Source organism: Lepisosteus platostomus, chromosome 10, assembly GCF_059453375.1.
Source record: "Lepisosteus platostomus isolate fLepPlt1 chromosome 10, fLepPlt1.hap1, whole genome shotgun sequence".
NCBI classification, from domain to species: Eukaryota; Metazoa; Chordata; class Actinopteri; order Semionotiformes; family Lepisosteidae; genus Lepisosteus; species Lepisosteus platostomus.
The window spans coordinates 50,454,243-50,470,698 of record NC_142620.1 but is presented as its reverse complement, the minus strand read 5'-3'; the positions used below and the strand labels follow the sequence as shown (position 1 = coordinate 50,470,698).

At 49.6% G+C, this 16,456-nt stretch overlaps 2 protein-coding genes across 3 annotated transcripts; both read left to right on the top strand.

The window, feature by feature from the left end:
- The first annotated feature begins 507 nt into the window (after positions 1-507).
- On the top strand, positions 508-5,776 carry LOC148653889 (glutamine amidotransferase-like class 1 domain-containing protein 3, mitochondrial). Of its 2 annotated transcripts, none has more exons than XM_088596970.1 (5): positions 508-651; positions 2,206-2,318; positions 2,904-3,075; positions 3,700-3,901; positions 4,966-5,776. In XM_088596970.1, the coding sequence occupies exons 2-5, from the start codon at positions 2,211-2,213 to the stop codon at positions 5,156-5,158; spliced, it is 675 nt and encodes a 224-aa protein (XP_088453096.1). In that variant the 5' UTR covers positions 508-651; positions 2,206-2,210; the 3' UTR covers positions 5,159-5,776. The 2 variants fall into 2 exon arrangements, with proteins under 2 accessions (XP_088453096.1, XP_088453097.1); XM_088596971.1 differs by having other exon boundaries at positions 559-651; positions 2,209-2,318.
- LOC148653888 (cis-aconitate decarboxylase-like) lies at positions 5,351-12,119 on the top strand. The gene is made up of 5 exons (XM_088597515.1): positions 5,351-5,363; positions 9,505-9,677; positions 9,968-10,060; positions 10,170-10,375; positions 10,988-12,119. Exons 1-5 carry the CDS (start codon positions 5,351-5,353, stop codon positions 11,913-11,915), a joined length of 1,413 nt encoding a protein of 470 aa, XP_088453641.1. The 3' UTR covers positions 11,916-12,119.
- The last annotated feature ends 4,337 nt before the right edge of the window (positions 12,120-16,456 follow it).

The following is a 16,456-nucleotide window of genomic DNA, read 5'->3' as shown; positions in this document are numbered from 1 at the left end:
GGGTATGCCCCCCCGCGGTGTACTCTCCCTGAAAGTGGGGTAATAAAGAGGTTCCAGGCGAGTCAAGATCTCTGCGTGTCCGGGTTGCCTTCTGTGAGGCGAGAGTGACCGCGTACATTTCCATCATGCGCGCACCGCTGTCTAACCTGTTGCATTTCACACATAACACACAATCACAAACTACTTAAATGGGATTTTAAAAAACCTCGCAGAAGTTTGTTTTTTTTTCGGTAATGCAGCTCAACTGGAATGAAAACCGGCAGGTGTGTGTGGGCCTGCAGAGCTGGGACTGGGACTGGGTGAGGGGACTTGGTCTGAACAGGTACTGTCAATAAACCTGATGATAAAATAGCACGGAGCAAGAATGACGAGTTTCTTTTCACTCTGAATGGGTTTTTAATTTGTTTTCCTTGTTCTGCGCAGCACGGAGAGCCCCGTGTTTGTTCTTCAGGCCCGCAAAGGCGAGATAAACCCGCCCGCGTGGGCGGAGTCGGAGCCGTGGGACCCGGCCCCCGTGGGTGCGGCCACACCGGTGCTCAGCGGCTGCTGCTATAAGTCAGCTGAGCGCAGCGAGAGTCATTCATATCTCCCAGTCGGAACATTCTTCCTTGTGTACCTCTGCTTACCTGCCGGCTACCAACTCTTCAACAGGTAAGAAAACCGCAGTATGAACGTGTTATGGATGCTTCTCTATCGCATGTCGACTTATATATCCAGACTACTTAGAATAAAGAAGAGATTTTTTTTTTCCTGAAGGCTGAGGCAAGAGCAAGTCCGATCTAGGTCTGTTTTTGTCCAAATAGTGCCTTGCAGTTTCCCGTTTTGTGCAGAAGTAATCCAGTGGTGTCTGCGTGTTACCTGCAGGCCCTGTTTACAGAGGTCTCTCCCTGACACCTGGCCTGGAGACACTGCGCGCACTCCTCATGGGAGATCGCTCATTCGCACTCTCTCGTCCTAATTACTGAAGGAACAAGTAATAGGTTTATTCCGTGCTGAAAAGAGATAAAGAAAACACAACGTTTCGGCTGTGGACCCTCACACCCGAAGAAGCATCTACGGTCGGAACGGTGTGTTTTCTTCCTTCTCTTTTCAGCACGGAATAAACCTTTACTTGTTTTTTTGCAGCCTACGCGTGCTGACACAGCTGCCCATCTGAACTACTAGTTACTGAAGGGTTAGAGTGCTGCTGGCTTGTTAACGCACAGCAGCAGTTGTATTGGTACCCTACCGCTGTGAATAGCACCTGGTTTTCATGACAGCCTGCGAGTTTGATGGTGGTTATCCTTCTATCAGAAGTCTTTCTAACTTCTGGTACCTCCTGGGAACCTATCGTCTGGCAGAGAAACGCTTTGTCTGAAGGGACGCTTGAACAGAAAGAAATGCTAACCGCCTGAAATTATAATGATTTATTAGTAGTCAGCTGGCGTGTCCGTGCGCGGCGTGCCGAGCGAGCGACGGGAGTGACGTCACTCCAGAGCAAGTTGAACTTGATTGTGGCGCTGTCTAGGGCGTGACAGTTCCTCGAGAGACAGGGGCAGGCGAGATGCGCTTACTACACTTCACAGTCCAGTTAAATACCGTTTTTACAGTATTGCGGTGTCCGTTTGCTTTTGCACTGATCATTCCAGCCATGTCACCCTGCAACTCACAACCCACTGAAGCTCAGCAGGTGTGAGCCTGGTCAGTACCTGGATGGGAGACCTCCTGGGGAAAAACTAAGGTTGCTGCTGGAAGAGGTGTTAGTGGGGCCAGCAGGGGGCGCTCATCCTGCGGTCCATGTGGGTCCTAATGCCCCAGTATAGTGCCGGGGACACTATACTGTAAACAAGCGCCGTCTTTCGGATGAGACGTAAAACCGAGGTCTGGACTCTCTGGTCATTAAAAATCCCAGGGTGTTTCTCTAAAAGAGTAGGGGTGTAACCTTGGTGTCCTGGCCAATTTCCCCCTGGCCCTTACCAGTCATCACCTCCTAATAATCCCCCTCTCTGGACTAGCTTCATCAGTCTGCTCTCCTCCCCACTGAGACCTGGTGTGTGGGGAGTGTACTAGTCCATCATCCAGGTGGGGCTGCACACTGGTGGTGGTGGAGGGGATCCCCATCACCTGTAAAGCGCTTTGAGTGGAGTGTCCAGAAAAGAGCTATGTAAGTGTGAGGGATTATTATTATTCTGTCCTAATGACGCTCTGTGTGTGTTTTGCGTTCAGCAGCAATGGTGAAACGAGTGGCGGTCATTCTCTCTGGCTGTGGGGTGTACGATGGCAGTGAAGTCCACGAGTCCTCTGCTGTGCTGGTGCACCTGAGCAGGGCGGGCGTCAAGGTAAGGATCCGCCCCCCCAAACACCCACCCACGCCGCCGGCACGCACGCAAGCAGGCAGGCACGCACGCCTCATGCAGAACCACAGTAGAACTGGCAATGCCCAGCCTGGTCTGTGCCTGTGTTCCCTTATCATGACATTCACCCACAACGACCCCCCACGCTTTTGAGTCCGAGCAGAACAAAACGTACCTGTTCTCCGTTCATGGTCTGCTTCCTGGCAGGTGTTGGTGGTGAATTTTCAACCTGCTGATGGCGGTTAAGATCCAGTATTGTTCCTTAGCTGGTGTCTGACACAGTCAGGATATCTGATAGCCGGCCTTTGTGAATATTTCATCAGTAGCATGTGTTTAAGGACACATTATTGACTGCAGGGGAGGGAGGAATGGCCTTATTGTTCTAGGTTCTGGCCTTGGGAGTCTGTCTGTGGGGAGTCCACATGTTCTGCCTGTACCTTCGTATGGGGGTTTTGCACGGCTCTCTCCTAAAGACATGGCACCCGGGCCTGTTATTCAGACTCGCGGGGTAGCTGGGTCTGTCCTCTCCCGTTCTGCGGATGACGGATGCCGACGTTTCCCGTGTGGCAGGTGCAGATGTTCGCCCCAGATGTGGAGCAGATGCATGTGGTCAACCACGTGGAGGGCCAGCCCACCCAGGAGAAGCGCAACGTGCTGCAGGAGAGCGCCCGCATCGCCCGCGGCGACATCGCGGACCTGGCCAAGCTGGACCCCAAGCAGTTTGACGCCCTCATCATCCCCGGTGAGTCACACAGGGCTGTGCGCTGCTGTACTGATGCACGGAGACCAGCTGTGCACACAGACCTGGCTACAACACAGTGACGCATAGAACCCCATTTCAGAAAGCTCCCCAAGAGCAGAGTGATGAAGCCAGTTCGGAGATGGGGATTATTAGGAGGCCATGATTGGTAAAGAGCAGGGGGAAATTTGGTCAGGATGCCGGGGTTACACCCCTACTCTTTTTGAGAAACACCCTGGGGTTTTTAATGACTGCAAAGAGTCAGGACATCTCATCTAAAGGACAGCGCCTTTTTACTGTATAGTGTCCCCATCACTATACTGGGACGTTAGGACCCACATAAACCAGGGTGAGTGCCCCATGCTGGTCCCACTAACACCTCTTCCAGCAGCAACCTTAGTGTTTCCCAGGAGGTCTCCCCTCCAGGTACTGGCCAGGCTCACACCTGCTGAGCTCCAGTGGGTTCTAGGGTGATCTGGCTACTGGCTACATTTATTTAGCCTTCTCTTCAGTTGCATAGTTTCTGATCGCACAGCGCTGAGCAGAAGGTTCCTGCGGGGAGGGCCGGGCCGCGCCGCAGGCGGGAGCTGACCTCGCGGCGTGTTTTTGCTCTCCCGGCGCGCGCAGGGGGCTTCGGCGTGGCGAAGAACCTCAGCTCCTGGGCCACCGAGGGGAAGGAGTGCACCGTGCGGCCCGCCGTGGAGACCGCCGTCCGGGCCTTCCACAGCGCGGGCAAGCCCCTGGGCCTCTGCTGCATCTCCCCCGTCCTGGCCGCCAAGATCCTGCCGGGCTGCGAGGTCACCGTGGGGCACGACAAGGAGTCCGACAAGTGAGTGAGGGGCCGCCGGTGAGGAAGGAGGCGGTGGGCTGGTGGGGCCATCAGCGTCCGTTCCATAGAGCTGATGGTCACCAGAGCCAAGAACGCAAATGTTCCTTAGAACAGGATGTCTAATTGTGGCCTTTAACCTGAGTTAAAGAGGAACCACACCGCTCTTTTTATATTTCGTGGTTAGAGAGAACTGGCACTGATGAGTGCCGTTTGAAATGCAATAAAAGTAAAGCGTACAAGGGTAATGAGTATAACCTCCAATTTACATCACGCGGTAGACGGCGTTTCCTGGTAATGCCTCTGTGGTTCAGAACCAGGCAACCAAACTTCCCGAGAGCTGAAGTGGCCCTGTTCCACTGTGAACAAGCGGGCTGGGGAATCCAGCTCTGTAAGTCCACTGGAAAGATTGCTCTCCGCTTCCAGACGGGTTTGCCGACAGCTGCCACTCGATAACTCTGCAGGCGGCTCACGTGGGAACATCTCTGCGGGGAAGTATCTGCTGCACAACCTGGACTTTTTCACTCGTACGTCGCGTTACTCTGACTGCGGCTCGAAATCGCTCGTCAGTGATGATTCTTTCTAACCCTGAAATGTACAGTGACTAGTGAACAGGAAGGGCCGCCTCATGTCGCGGTTCTCGTGAACTCTCCCTCTCGACCGCGGAGAGTTTGTGCTTAATATGAAATTGGTTTAAAAAAATCTATAACGTCAAAGAACTTATTCTGTTACTTGATTTAATCACTGGTCTGAGAAATTGGGACTGCAGTTCCCCTTTGAATGGCCATCCTCGGTGACTTGGCATTAGGGAAAACGCAGATTGCTCCTCTAGGTGAAAAACAAATGTCAGTGTCAATCAGCAAAGACGCATTCGTGAAGTACACGTGCGCAGGCCACCTCCAAGGACAGAATTAGATCTCCTGTTTGAATTGATAGTGAGCCACCGAAGATGGCCAATTTTAAAGTCGCTTGTGCAGGTCGGCTGTCGCGAACCGCGGCTCCCCAAAGCGGGCTCTTGGCGTGACCGCAGCCGTTTACCCGCCTGCCTTGCTCTGCTCTGCCCCCAGGTGGCCGTACGCGGGAACTGCGGCCGCGGTGAAGGAAATGGGCTGCAAGCACGTGAACAGGGACGTGGGGGAGGTGCACGTGGACGCGAAGAACAAGCTGGTGACCACGAGCGCCTTCATGTGCAACGCGCCGCTGCACCAGATCTTCGACGGGATCGGCGTCATGGTCGCCGACGTCCTCAAGATGGCCTAGAGCCTCCTGGACCGGAGAGCTCGGGGGAGGCGTGAGAGAGGCGTTACAGTGGTGGTTTGAGGAGGTCACGGCCCCCCCCGTGGAAGAGTTACCCCAGGGGTGTACAGTTTCTTACGCCCTTGGCTGTTAAATTGAGTGTTGCTGTGTTTTACACCCTGATTGGCTCATCCTGGCTTTCTCATGTCCCTTGGAATGCTCCTGCTAGGTAGGGGCCACGCCCTCCATCAGCCTGCTCCAAGTGGAGTGTCTTTGCAATGCCGTGTACAAGCTGGGCATTGAAACGAGGAGAACTGATCCAGAGGGACGGGTAAAGGTTTATTCCATGCTGAATGGATAAAGAAAGAGACACAGCATTTTGGTTGTGGGGCCTTCTCCAGGTGTGACACAGTTATGTTCGGACAGACGCAGCTACCCCTCGAGTCTGAATAACAAAACAGTACGACTTCTGAAGAAGTGTTGTTTCTTTTCCTTTCAGCACAGAATATACCTTTATCTGTTCCTTTGTAGCTTATACCTGCTAAACGTAAACTGATTCAGATGCCATGTTTGTGTTACCTCTGTGTGTGTATTTAATGTGTGAGTTTTCTGTCATCGTTCAATAAAACGAAAGTGAAACTATCGGCGAATTCATCCCGTCTGATTAAATGTGTTGATTAAATATGGTTTAACTGATACAATTCAGATTCATTTTTAAATTGATTAAGTATGGAGGTCACTGTTCTCCTTTATTAACTGCTTGGTTATTTCCGCCTTGCAAATTGGCACCTTGCTGCTAAAAGGAGCTCAGACTTCCTTTGTTTCTGATGGCCAGGGTTTGTACAGGGACCTGTTCCAGGCTGCTATAGTGACAGATCAGCGCTCCTGACTGGCTGCATGGTGCCATTGCCTCTTCCTGGTTAGCATTCTGAGTTGACACAGCAGCAACGTTTCTTTGTTGGCAATGTGTCTGGAGAACAGGCCGTGCCCACTAACTGTGGAGACATTCTTACAACACCTGCACACATGTTCCTTGACTGAGTGCAGGGAACCTGCAGAACTAGAAACCAGCAGGGCAGGCATTTCTTCCCTATTTTGTAAGGATGGAAAGCTGGTGCAGAAACAAGGGAACATATCTGCTATAGTACAAAAGACTCCTCTTTTGATGCAAGCCAAACTACACCTCTACATAGCTGCTGTATCTAGTCACTGTTATGGAACAGGAACAAGGTCAGATTTTGTGTGTTAAAACCAATGAACATGTTTAATTTTCCTTCTCTTTATAAAGTATCACAGTAACACAAATATTGCTCATTATACAGGTGGCCCAAAAAGTGCTCTGATTTTGATCATATTTTCCAGAGGGATGAGAATCACACCGGCAAACAGTGTGGCCTGGGAAACAGCTGTGTGTGTTTGTGGGATTTGGAAAGTTTGTGTTGTCAACCTCACCCTGCTGTGTAAAAGAGATTTGGAATCTCATCTGACTTCCTAGCATCTTGTAAAATCCACCTCAAGGTGCAGTATGGAAAACACAAGATACACTGCAAAATCAAGCCACAATTGTACAGGCTAAATTAAGTGCTGGTTTGAAATATTTTTTTTGTGCATCCAAGGAAGCATTTAATTTGGAGGGGAGATCCAGAGTTTTGAGCCATATCGCATATTGAGAACACAGAACCCAAGAAGTGTTCTGGCCAAAGAAGCCAATTTAATGCAATACTTGAACTTGATGGAATCCAGCAGGAAGTAAAACCATCAGGCCCACCCTTTCCATCGCAACAGCTGAAAGCTGAAGCCCAGGCCAGGACACTGGAGATCAGCCCTCTTATATTAACCCTCAGGACATTCTAATTACTGTTATTGTTACATTTATTAAACCACTACCTGGAGGGTCAGGCTGCAGTATGCAACGATATGAGGAAGTGAAAATATGTGTGAACTGAGATTTAACAGATGCTGGTAGGAAACCTCAGGCTTAGAAAATAACTTGCGAAGATGATAAAACTCTGAGCTGGGCGGGAGGTTCAGGGTGGTTGTGGGTTGTGCGTCTGCCTGTGGGAGAGTATGTACTGGTCTGGCCGTGCGTGCGTGCGTTATTGTGACTCGAGGCATGTGGCTGATGCAAACACATCCGTGTCTAACCACACGCGTGTGGCTGCACACAGGTGTTTCCCGGAAGAGCCCTGGGTACAATGTGAAGAGATCTCAGATAAAGAGACTCCAATGGTATCTCCAGGTGTTCGGAGTGCTGTTACAGTAGCTCTGAAGGCACTATTCCAGCCCAGTGTTGCTCAACTATACTGAACTACACTTGCGTCCTCAAACACATTGGTTCTGCCGATTAGCATGTTTGCTTGTACAGTATCTCTGCACTGGTGGTGTGGTGCGAAATATTATGTCTCTTAGTTTTTAAAATGCAAACTGTTACTGCTGTTTGTGGTGAATAGTGAAATTCATTGTTTGTACAGTATGTTGAAAGCTGAATCAGTTTGTGGGCTAGTGTACAATGCCATTCTGGGTGTAGATGTCCATTTCTTTTCCATTGGAGTCTCATATTTATAATCCTAATGCATATTGTATTTGAGTACTGAAAACCCAAATCAAATCACCTGAATCAGTAAGCATGCTTTGATCTTTTGCCTTTTTTGCAAATCCAATAAGTGAATGTCTCACGAAAAGACAGCAGAAGCCTTTAAAAGAATGAAAAACACGGTCGCAGGCACAGCAGCCTGCAACATACAGACAACCTCTCCATTGCAGGGGAAGCTTAGCAAACTAGGTGTAGTCTATCTGTACTGACACAGGTCAGCAAGGCCCTTGTGAGGGTAAATGATATTGCACTTGATATTCGGAGGCACAGTCTACAAAGGAACAAGTAATAGGTTTATTCCATGCTGAAAAAAAAGAAGAAAGAGAACACAACGTTTCGGCCGTGGAGCCTTCTTCAGGTGTGAGAGAGACAAGGCAGTAGGCAAAGGTAATGTAGTGGGAGAACAAAGACTGGGTGGGAGGGGGGGTTAGAGGCGGGAGCAGGGGACAGAAAGGGAGGCCAATCAAGAGGTGTGAAGTCAGGATAGGTGCAGAGAGGTGTGAAATGAAACTTCCAATGAATGGAGAAAATTTAGTAGAATAGTAGTCTGTCGTTAAGGGAAGGGAGAATGTGTGATCCTAGCTGCAGAATAATTTTAGTTTCGGTGGTCTTTCTGATGTATGAGTTCGGAAAACTGTCTTTGAGAACACAGACGGAGAGAGTAGAGTGGTCGTGGCCGTCAGAGGTGAAATGAGAAACAATGGGCTTGGAGAGATCTTTAATCTTCACAGCCCTGACGTGCTCTCTGAAGCGGTCTCCAAGTCTCCTTCCTGTTTCTCCAATGTAGATGGCTGGGCATTTACTGCAAGAGATACAGTAAATAAGGTTGCTTGTTTTTGTGTTAGATGTGTATGCAACTAAAACTACAGATGAACAAGTCATAGGTTTATTCCATGCTGAAAAGAGAAGAAAGCAAACACGTTTTGGCTGTGGAGCCTTCTTCAGGTGACGCAGCTACCCACCTGAACTAAAACTACAGATTGTGTTTATATAGCATCTGATGTGCTGATGTTTAAGGGTTACTAGTCTGATTAAAGCTGGACTCGATCATTGAGGTTGTGATATAAAGAGGTAAGAAAGTTTGAGAAGCAGATTGTGTAAAGAGTGCATTACTCTTTAGGCCTAATAGCAGATCAACAGCAAACACCTAAAAATTTAAAGACCAAGTTATCGCTCAACGTGGTAAGCCATTGCATTGGTGCTGAACACCACAAGAGGAGGTGTTTGCACAACTACTTAAATGCAGGGCTCAAAACTATGTGTAGCTTAATGAGTACACAGTAGGGTACAAGTTGCTGCTAGTAACTAATTCAAAATCCTTGTTCGTTCACCTGAGCATGACTGGGCACCTTGCTTCAAACACCCACACACCTTTGTGTAAAGTAGCCTCCTCTGGCTTTCTGTTTTAAAATGCATTTTCTTTCAGTTCCAGGCTGTGTCCTTAGCAGAGGACTTTGACAATATTTTTGAGTATTGTGAACACTTCAACTAAATGGTGCACTTTGTTTTTAACAGCTACAGTCCTCTAACTGCAGGCACTATATGCAAGTATGCAAAGATCTCAACGTGTCAGAGCGAAAACACACAGGCAGCAGAGCTTATTTAATCTCATTTATTTGTCAGAACAAAAATTCTTATTGCTCATTTTTACATCACATAAAGGTCATAATCAAAACCATCTCTGCAAGCGGCCGCAGTGAGAGCTGTGGCACCAGGCCAGCCCTGCTGTAGGCGGGCGAGCCGGGTGTCAGCGCCGTGTGTTCTGTGTGTCCTGCAGTGGCGGAGAGGCCTGCCCCAGAGGAGACGGTGACGGCCAGCTTCGGGGGCTTCATCCAGCAGCTGACGCAGACGGTGCTGAGGCGCAGCAAGAGGATGGTGCTGGATAGCCTGGGCGTGGGGCTGCTGGGCAGCACCACCCAGGTGTTTAAGCTGGCGCTGCAGCACTGCCAGGTGAGCGGGCCGCACGAGGGGCACAGAACGACCGCTGATCAGGGCACGCTCCTTCACTTCAGCTGTCCTGATCGCCTTGGCGCCGATCTCATAATCAAGCGTGGTCATGCCTTTCGGTAAACGTGATTGAAGCTTTGATTACCTTTCATACAGTACAGGCCATTGCTTCAGTCCTTATTTAAAATCCCACTGGCAAAATGGGGCTCTGGTCAGTGTCCAGTAGGGATGTGGCCCTGAGGCGTGAAAGTTTGCTGGTGGAGTTAGTGACCGACTGCTTCCTGTCTTTCCAGCACATGTACGCCCCCGATGACATCAGCTCCGTCTACGGCCGCAGCCAGACCAGGCTCTCCCCAACGCTGGCGGCCTTCGTCAATGGCGTGGTGGTAAGGTGGTGCTGTGGCGTGCCCGCTTTCTGTGATGAGCTGGGAGACGGATGGACAGAGGAATGCTCCTCTTCTCGTTACTCAGCCTTTCTCTCGCCTGCTACTCCAGGTCCACTCCATGGACTTCGATGACACCTGGCACCCTGCCACTCATCCCTCGGGGGCGGTCCTTCCTGCCCTCCTGGCTATCAGTGACATGTTGCCTAGCAACAGCAAGCCCAGCGGGCTGGATTTCCTGTTGGCGTTCAACGTGGGCATCGAGGTCCAGGGCAGGCTGATGAGGTTCTCCAGTGAGGCACACAACATCCCCAAGAGGTGAGACTCCAGCCCACCTTCTCTCGAGCCCGATCTGTCTCGGCTCAAAGTCTTCCCTCTGGCCTAACCCCAGCAGCTGCCGGGTTAATGGGTGTCTAGTGCCAACATGGGAATGGAAACAGGATTTAATCCGTGTAGAGAAGGAAACGGGGATAGTTATCTCATCGTGTTGTAGAGCAGAAAGTGAAAGCTCTATCAGCAGAAACACTTTCTATTATGTTTAGCCAGAGCAGGTAAAAATAATGCACAATTATTTCTTGGATAATGAAGGATGGTTTATTGGGTGAACTGGCCCATTAAAGAACATTCCTAAGTCCTATTATTCCTTCAAGAAACTTGCTAAAATGAAAAATGCAATGAGCCATATTTGCATACAATGAGGATATTATTCATCGGATGCTTCACGTCATGCAAGTGATTTCTCATTAAGGAGAAATCAAGACCCATTATAATGTATCTCAGAATTCCTTCCCAATGCCAGCGTAAAGAGCCAGTATGGACTCATTTTGTTTTTAACACTACAGCTGTGATTTTCCTCCTGCAGAACAACTGGCAGCCTTCTCATGGTGAATACTGGCCTCTCTGATGCCCCTCTCTCCTCTCCTTCTGCAGGTTCCACCCCCCCAGCGTGGTGGGCACCATGGGCAGTGCTGCCGCCTGCGCCAGGCTCCTGGCCCTGGAGCGCACCCAGTGCGCCCACGCCCTCGCCATCGCCGCCTCGCTGGCGGGCGCCCCCATGGCCAACGCCGCCACGGAGACCAAGCCCCTGCACATCGGCAACGCGGCGCGGCTGGGCCTGGAGGCGGCGCTGCTGGCCTCTCGCGGGCTGGAGGCCAGCCCGCTGGTGCTGGACGCCGTGCCAGGGGTGGCGGGCTTCAGCGCCTTCTACGAGGACTACGCGGCCCGGCCGCTGCCCTCGCCGGAGGAGGCCGAGCCCCGCTTCCTGCTGGAGGAGCAGGACGTGGCCTTCAAGCGGTTCCCGGCCCACCTGGGCATGCACTGGGTGGCGGACGCAGCGGCCATGGTGCACGAGCAGCTGCCCGGCGCCCGCGGCGGCTCCTTCTCCCCGGGCCTGATCCGGGACATCCTGCTCCGCGTGCCCCGCTCCAAGTACATCAACCGGCCCTTCCCGGAGTCCGAGCACCAGGCCCGCCACTCCTTCCAGTTCAGCGCCTGCACGGCCCTGCTGGACGGGGAGGTGACGGTGCGCTCCTTCCTCCCCGCCGCCCGCCGCCGGCCCGAGCTGCAGGCCCTGCTGGCCCGGGTGCGAGTGGAGCACCCGGAGGACAACCCCGCCAACTTCGACCGCATGTACGGGGAGGTGCGAGTCACGCTGGCCGGCGGGGAGGAGCTGGGGGGCCGCTGCGACACCTTCTACGGGCACTGGCGCAACCCGCTGAGCGCCGAGGCCCTGCAAGGGAAGTTCCGGCACAACGCCGGCGCCGTGCTGCCCGGGGAGAAGGTGGAGGCGCTGATCGAGACGGTGGAGGGGCTGGACAGGCTGGGGGACTGCCGCCCCCTGCTGGAGCAGCTGCACTGAGCCACGGCCCCCGGACCCCCGCCAGCATGTTGGTTTTAAGCTCTCTTCCCAGATTTACTGTCTATCCATCCTCTTCCGCGCTTTGCTTCGGGACGCGTGCACGGATCTGGGGCACTCACGCATCGGAGATTCTCGGGAGAGCGAGCTGCTCTTGCATTCTTGTCTGGGAGCTGAATCTCTTTGTTAAATAGTCATTTTTTAAAACCGATTACTGTACTTTCTGTTGAGGGCTTTGTTTGAATGTCCGCGTGCCGGGAGATGCGTGTGAATGAATGATACATGCCGAAGGTGAGCGAGGGGCTCCTGTCCCGGGACCCACCTGTCCTGCGGTGATGACAAGGTCTCGCCATGCCCGGTGCCGTTCTGATCCAAACTAGCCCGCTGGACTTGTCAGCTGCTGGCTGCAGAAGACCAATTCTGTAAATGCTGGAGAAAAAAAAATCAGGGTTTGTTGTTAATTTATTGCTACTTTTTATGTAAATGAATTAATAAGGATGTATTTTTTAGCTTTTGATTATGACCTTTATGTGATGTAAAAATGGGCAATAAGAATTTTTGTTCTGACAAATAAATGAGATGAAATAAGCTCTGCTGCCTGTGTGTTTTCGCTCTGACACGTTGAGATCTTTGCATACTTGCATATAGTGCCTGCAGTTACAGGACTGTAGCTGTTAAAAACAAAGTGCACCATTCAGTTTAAGTGTTCACAATACTCAAAAATATTGTCAAAGTCCTCTGCTAAGGACACAGCCTGGAACTGAAAGAAAATGCATTTTAAAACAGAAAGCCAGAGGAGGCTACTTTACACAAAGGTGTGTGGGTGTTTGAAGCAAGGTGCCCAGTCATGCTCAGGTGAACGAACAAGGATTTTGGATTAGTTACTAGCAGCAACTTGTACCCTATGTTGTACTCATTAAGCTACACATAGTTTTTAGCCCTGCATTTAAGTAGTTGTGCAAACACCTCCTCTTGTGGTGTTCAGCACCAATGCAATGGCTTACCACGTTGAGCGATAACTTGGTCTTTACATTTTTAGATGTTTGCTGTTGATATGCTATTAGGCCTAAAGAGTAATGCACTCTTTACACAATCTGCTTCTCAAACTTTCTTACCTCTTTATATCACAACCTCAATGATCGAGTCCAGCTTTAATCAGACTAGTAACCCTTAAACATCAGCACATCAGATGCTATATAAACACAATCTGTAGTTTTAGTTCAGGTGGGTAGCTGCGTCACCTGAAGAAGGCTCCACAGCCAAAACGTGTTTGCATTCTTCTCTTTTCAGCATGGAATAAACCTATGACGTGTTCATCTGTAGTTTTAGTTGCATACACATCTAACATAAAAACAAGCAACCTTATTTACTGTATCTCTTGCAGTAAATGCCCAGCCATCTACATTGGAGAAACAGGAAGGAGATTTGGAGACCGCTTCAGAGAACACGTCAGGGCTGTGAAGATTAAAGATCTCTCCAAGCCCATTGTTTCTCATTTCACCTCTGACGGCCACGACCACTCTAATCTCTCTGTGTTCTCAAAGACGGTTTTCCGAACTCATACATCAGAAAGACTACTGAAACCAAATTTATCCTGCAGCTAGGATCACACCCTTCACTTACCCCTTCTCTTAACGACAGACTACTCTTCTACTAAATTTTCTCCATTCATTGGAAGTTTCATTTCACACTTTTCTACACCTATCCTGACTACACACCTCTTGATTGGCCTCTCAATTCAATTCAATTAAATTCAAGGTGCTTTATTAGCATGACCGATGGGTACAATCAGTGTTGCCAAAGCAAATTAAAATAATAAAATTAACATGGAACAAAACAAAAAATAGAAGTAAAATAAAACCTACAGACATGTTACAGACATTTACAACAAAGACATATTATAAAATATTGACATATACTGTAGGCGGCTGGAGCATTATTGGGAGACAGACTCACTGTTCCTCAGGCTGTGACAGGAGATCACATACTGGGCTGCCAGATCAACTGAGTTCCCTCCTCCCTCTCCCAGTAGGATTGGGACCCGCTGTGACTCTGGCAGGTGTGGGAACTCTGAGATTAGATTTCTGAATTTCGGGAAGAATGTTTCTCTAATCCCAGAGTATCTGTCACAGTGCAGTAGGAAGTGCACCTCTGTCTCTATTTCTCCCAGCTGGCAGTGGGAGCACAGCCTGTCCTCTCTGGGCAGCCAGGTCTGCCTGTGTCGCCCAGTTTCTATGGCCAGGCTGTGGTCACTGAGCCTGTACTTCGTCAGGGTCTGTTTTTGTTTGTTATTTTTTATTTTGGTCAAATATTCAGCTAGTATGTATTGTCTGTTTAGGGTCTGTAGCATTCCAGTTTATGTTGTGTTTGTGTGTGTGTGTCCCAGTGTGTGAGATATTGCTGTTTGATCTGTGCTGTGATGTGGTTGAGTCTGGTTTGTGGTGTTCTAGCAGTGCTGTCCTGAGGCTGGTTAGTGTCGGTGTGGCTCAGGTCGGTGAGCCTCAGGACCAGCTGGCTCAGGGGGCTCTGTTTTGGGCTCAGCTCTTGGCTCAGCAGGGCTTTGTGGTGCTAGGAATTTTGGTCGCTGTTTTTTAGGTGTAGCCAATACTTTAATATTCTTTTCTGTATGTTTATCAATAGTGGGTACTGGCCAAATTCGGCCCTACACCCGTTGTTAGGAGTTTTTCTCTGCACACGGAGGATGTTTCTACAGATCTCCATGTGCAGAGTTTCTGTGGGGTGTTTGTCCCATTGGGTGTAATCCTGGTCTGTGAGGGGACCCCACACTTCACTGCCGTATAGGGCAATGGGTTGGATTACGCTTTCAAATATTTGGAGCCAGATTCTTGTTGGTGGGTTGATGTTGAAGAGCCTCCTTCTTATTGCGTAGAAAGCCCTGAGTGCCTTCTCCCTCCGTGCCTTCACTGCCAGGTCAAAACTCCCGGAAGAGCTGATGGTGAGACCGAGATATGTGTAGCTGGATGTGTGCTCCAATGTGTTGTTGTTCAGTGTGAATTTGTACCTGTTTCCCTGAGGTCTGGCTTTCTTCTGGAAAACCATAACTCTGGTCTTGTCCAGATTGACTGACAGTGCCCAGGTCTGACAATACTGCTCCAGCAGTGCCAGGTTCTGTTGCAGCCCCTGTTCTGTGGGCGACAGCAGGACCAGGTCATCTGCGTAGAGCAGGAACTTGATTTCTGTGTCGTGTAGTGTGAGACCAGGAGCTGCAGACTGCTCCAACATTCCTGCTAATTCGTTGATATAGATATTGAACAGTGTTGGGCTCAGGCTTCAGCCCTGTCACACCCCGTGGCCTTGGGTGAAGAATTTAGTCCTTTTGTTTCCAATTTTCACTGCACATTTGCTCTCTGAATACATTGATTTAATGATGTCGTACACTTTGCCTCCTATGCCACTTTGGAGTAGTTTGTAAAACAATCTCTCATGCCAAATCGAGTCAAATGCTTTTTTGAAATCGACAAAGCAGGCAAAAATTTTTCCTTTGTGTTTTTGGTGGACGTGTTTGTCTATCAGTGTGTGTAGGGTGTAAATGTGATCAGATGTGCGGTGATCTGGCAAGAAGCCAATCTGACTCTTGCTCAGGACATTGTGTTCAGTAAGGAAGGCCAGTATTCGAAAGAGAGATCTCTCCACAGCTCAGTAGCTGTGGTCCTGCTATCTCTTTCTGTCCCCTGCTCCCACCTCTAACCCCCCCTCCCTCCCAGCCTTGTTCTCCCATTACATTACCTTTGCCTACTGCCTTGTCTCTCTCACACCTGAAGAAGGCTCCACGGCCGAAACGTTGTGTTCTCTTTCTTCTTTTTTTCAGCATGGAATAAACCTATTACTTGTTCCTTTGTAGACTACACCTAGTTTGCTAGGCTTCCCCTGCAATGGAGAGGTTGTCTGTATATTGCAGGCTGCAGTGCCTGCGACCGTGTTTTTCATTCTTTTAAAGGCTTCTGCTGTCTTTTCGTGAGACATTCACTTATTGGATTTGCAAAAAAGGCAAAAGATCAAAGCATGCTTACTGATTCAGGTGATTTTATTTGGGTTTTCAGTACTCAAATACAATATGCATTAGGATTATAAACATGAGACTCCAATGGAAAAGAAATGGACATCTACACCCAGAATGGCATTGTACACTAGCCCACAAACTGATTCAGCTTTCAACATACTGTACAATGAATTTCACTATTCACCACAAACAGCAGTAACAGTTTGCATTTTAAAAACTAAGAGACATAATATTTCGCACCACACCACCAGTGCAGAGATACTGTACAAGCAAACATGCTAATTGGCAGAACCAATGTGTTTGAGGACGCAAGTGTAGTTCAGTATAGTTGAGCAACACTGGGCTGGAATAGTGCCTTCAGAGCTACTGTAACAGCACTCCGAACACCTGGAGATACCATTGGAGTCTCTTTATCTGAGATCTCTTGGCAACAGGGAGGGCTGAAAAGATCTACTTATCTTATCATACAAATGCTATTGTTTGCCAAAAATCAAAAGATAAAGGTGTTGTCTGATAAATCAAT

Coding starts and splice junctions, on each gene's coding strand:
- LOC148653889 (XM_088596970.1), top strand. CDS start 2,211: ATGGTGAAACGAGTGGCGGTCATTCTCTCTGGCTGTGGGGTGTACGAT. Junction 2,319..2,903: donor TGAGCAGGGCGGGCGTCAAG/GTAAGGATCCGC, acceptor CCCGTGTGGCAG/GTGCAGATGTTCGCCCCAGA. Junction 3,902..4,965: donor CACGACAAGGAGTCCGACAA/GTGAGTGAGGGG, acceptor CTCTGCCCCCAG/GTGGCCGTACGCGGGAACTG.
- LOC148653888 (XM_088597515.1), top strand. Junction 10,061..10,169: donor CCTTCGTCAATGGCGTGGTG/GTAAGGTGGTGC, acceptor CTGCTACTCCAG/GTCCACTCCATGGACTTCGA. Junction 10,376..10,987: donor GCACACAACATCCCCAAGAG/GTGAGACTCCAG, acceptor CTCCTTCTGCAG/GTTCCACCCCCCCAGCGTGG.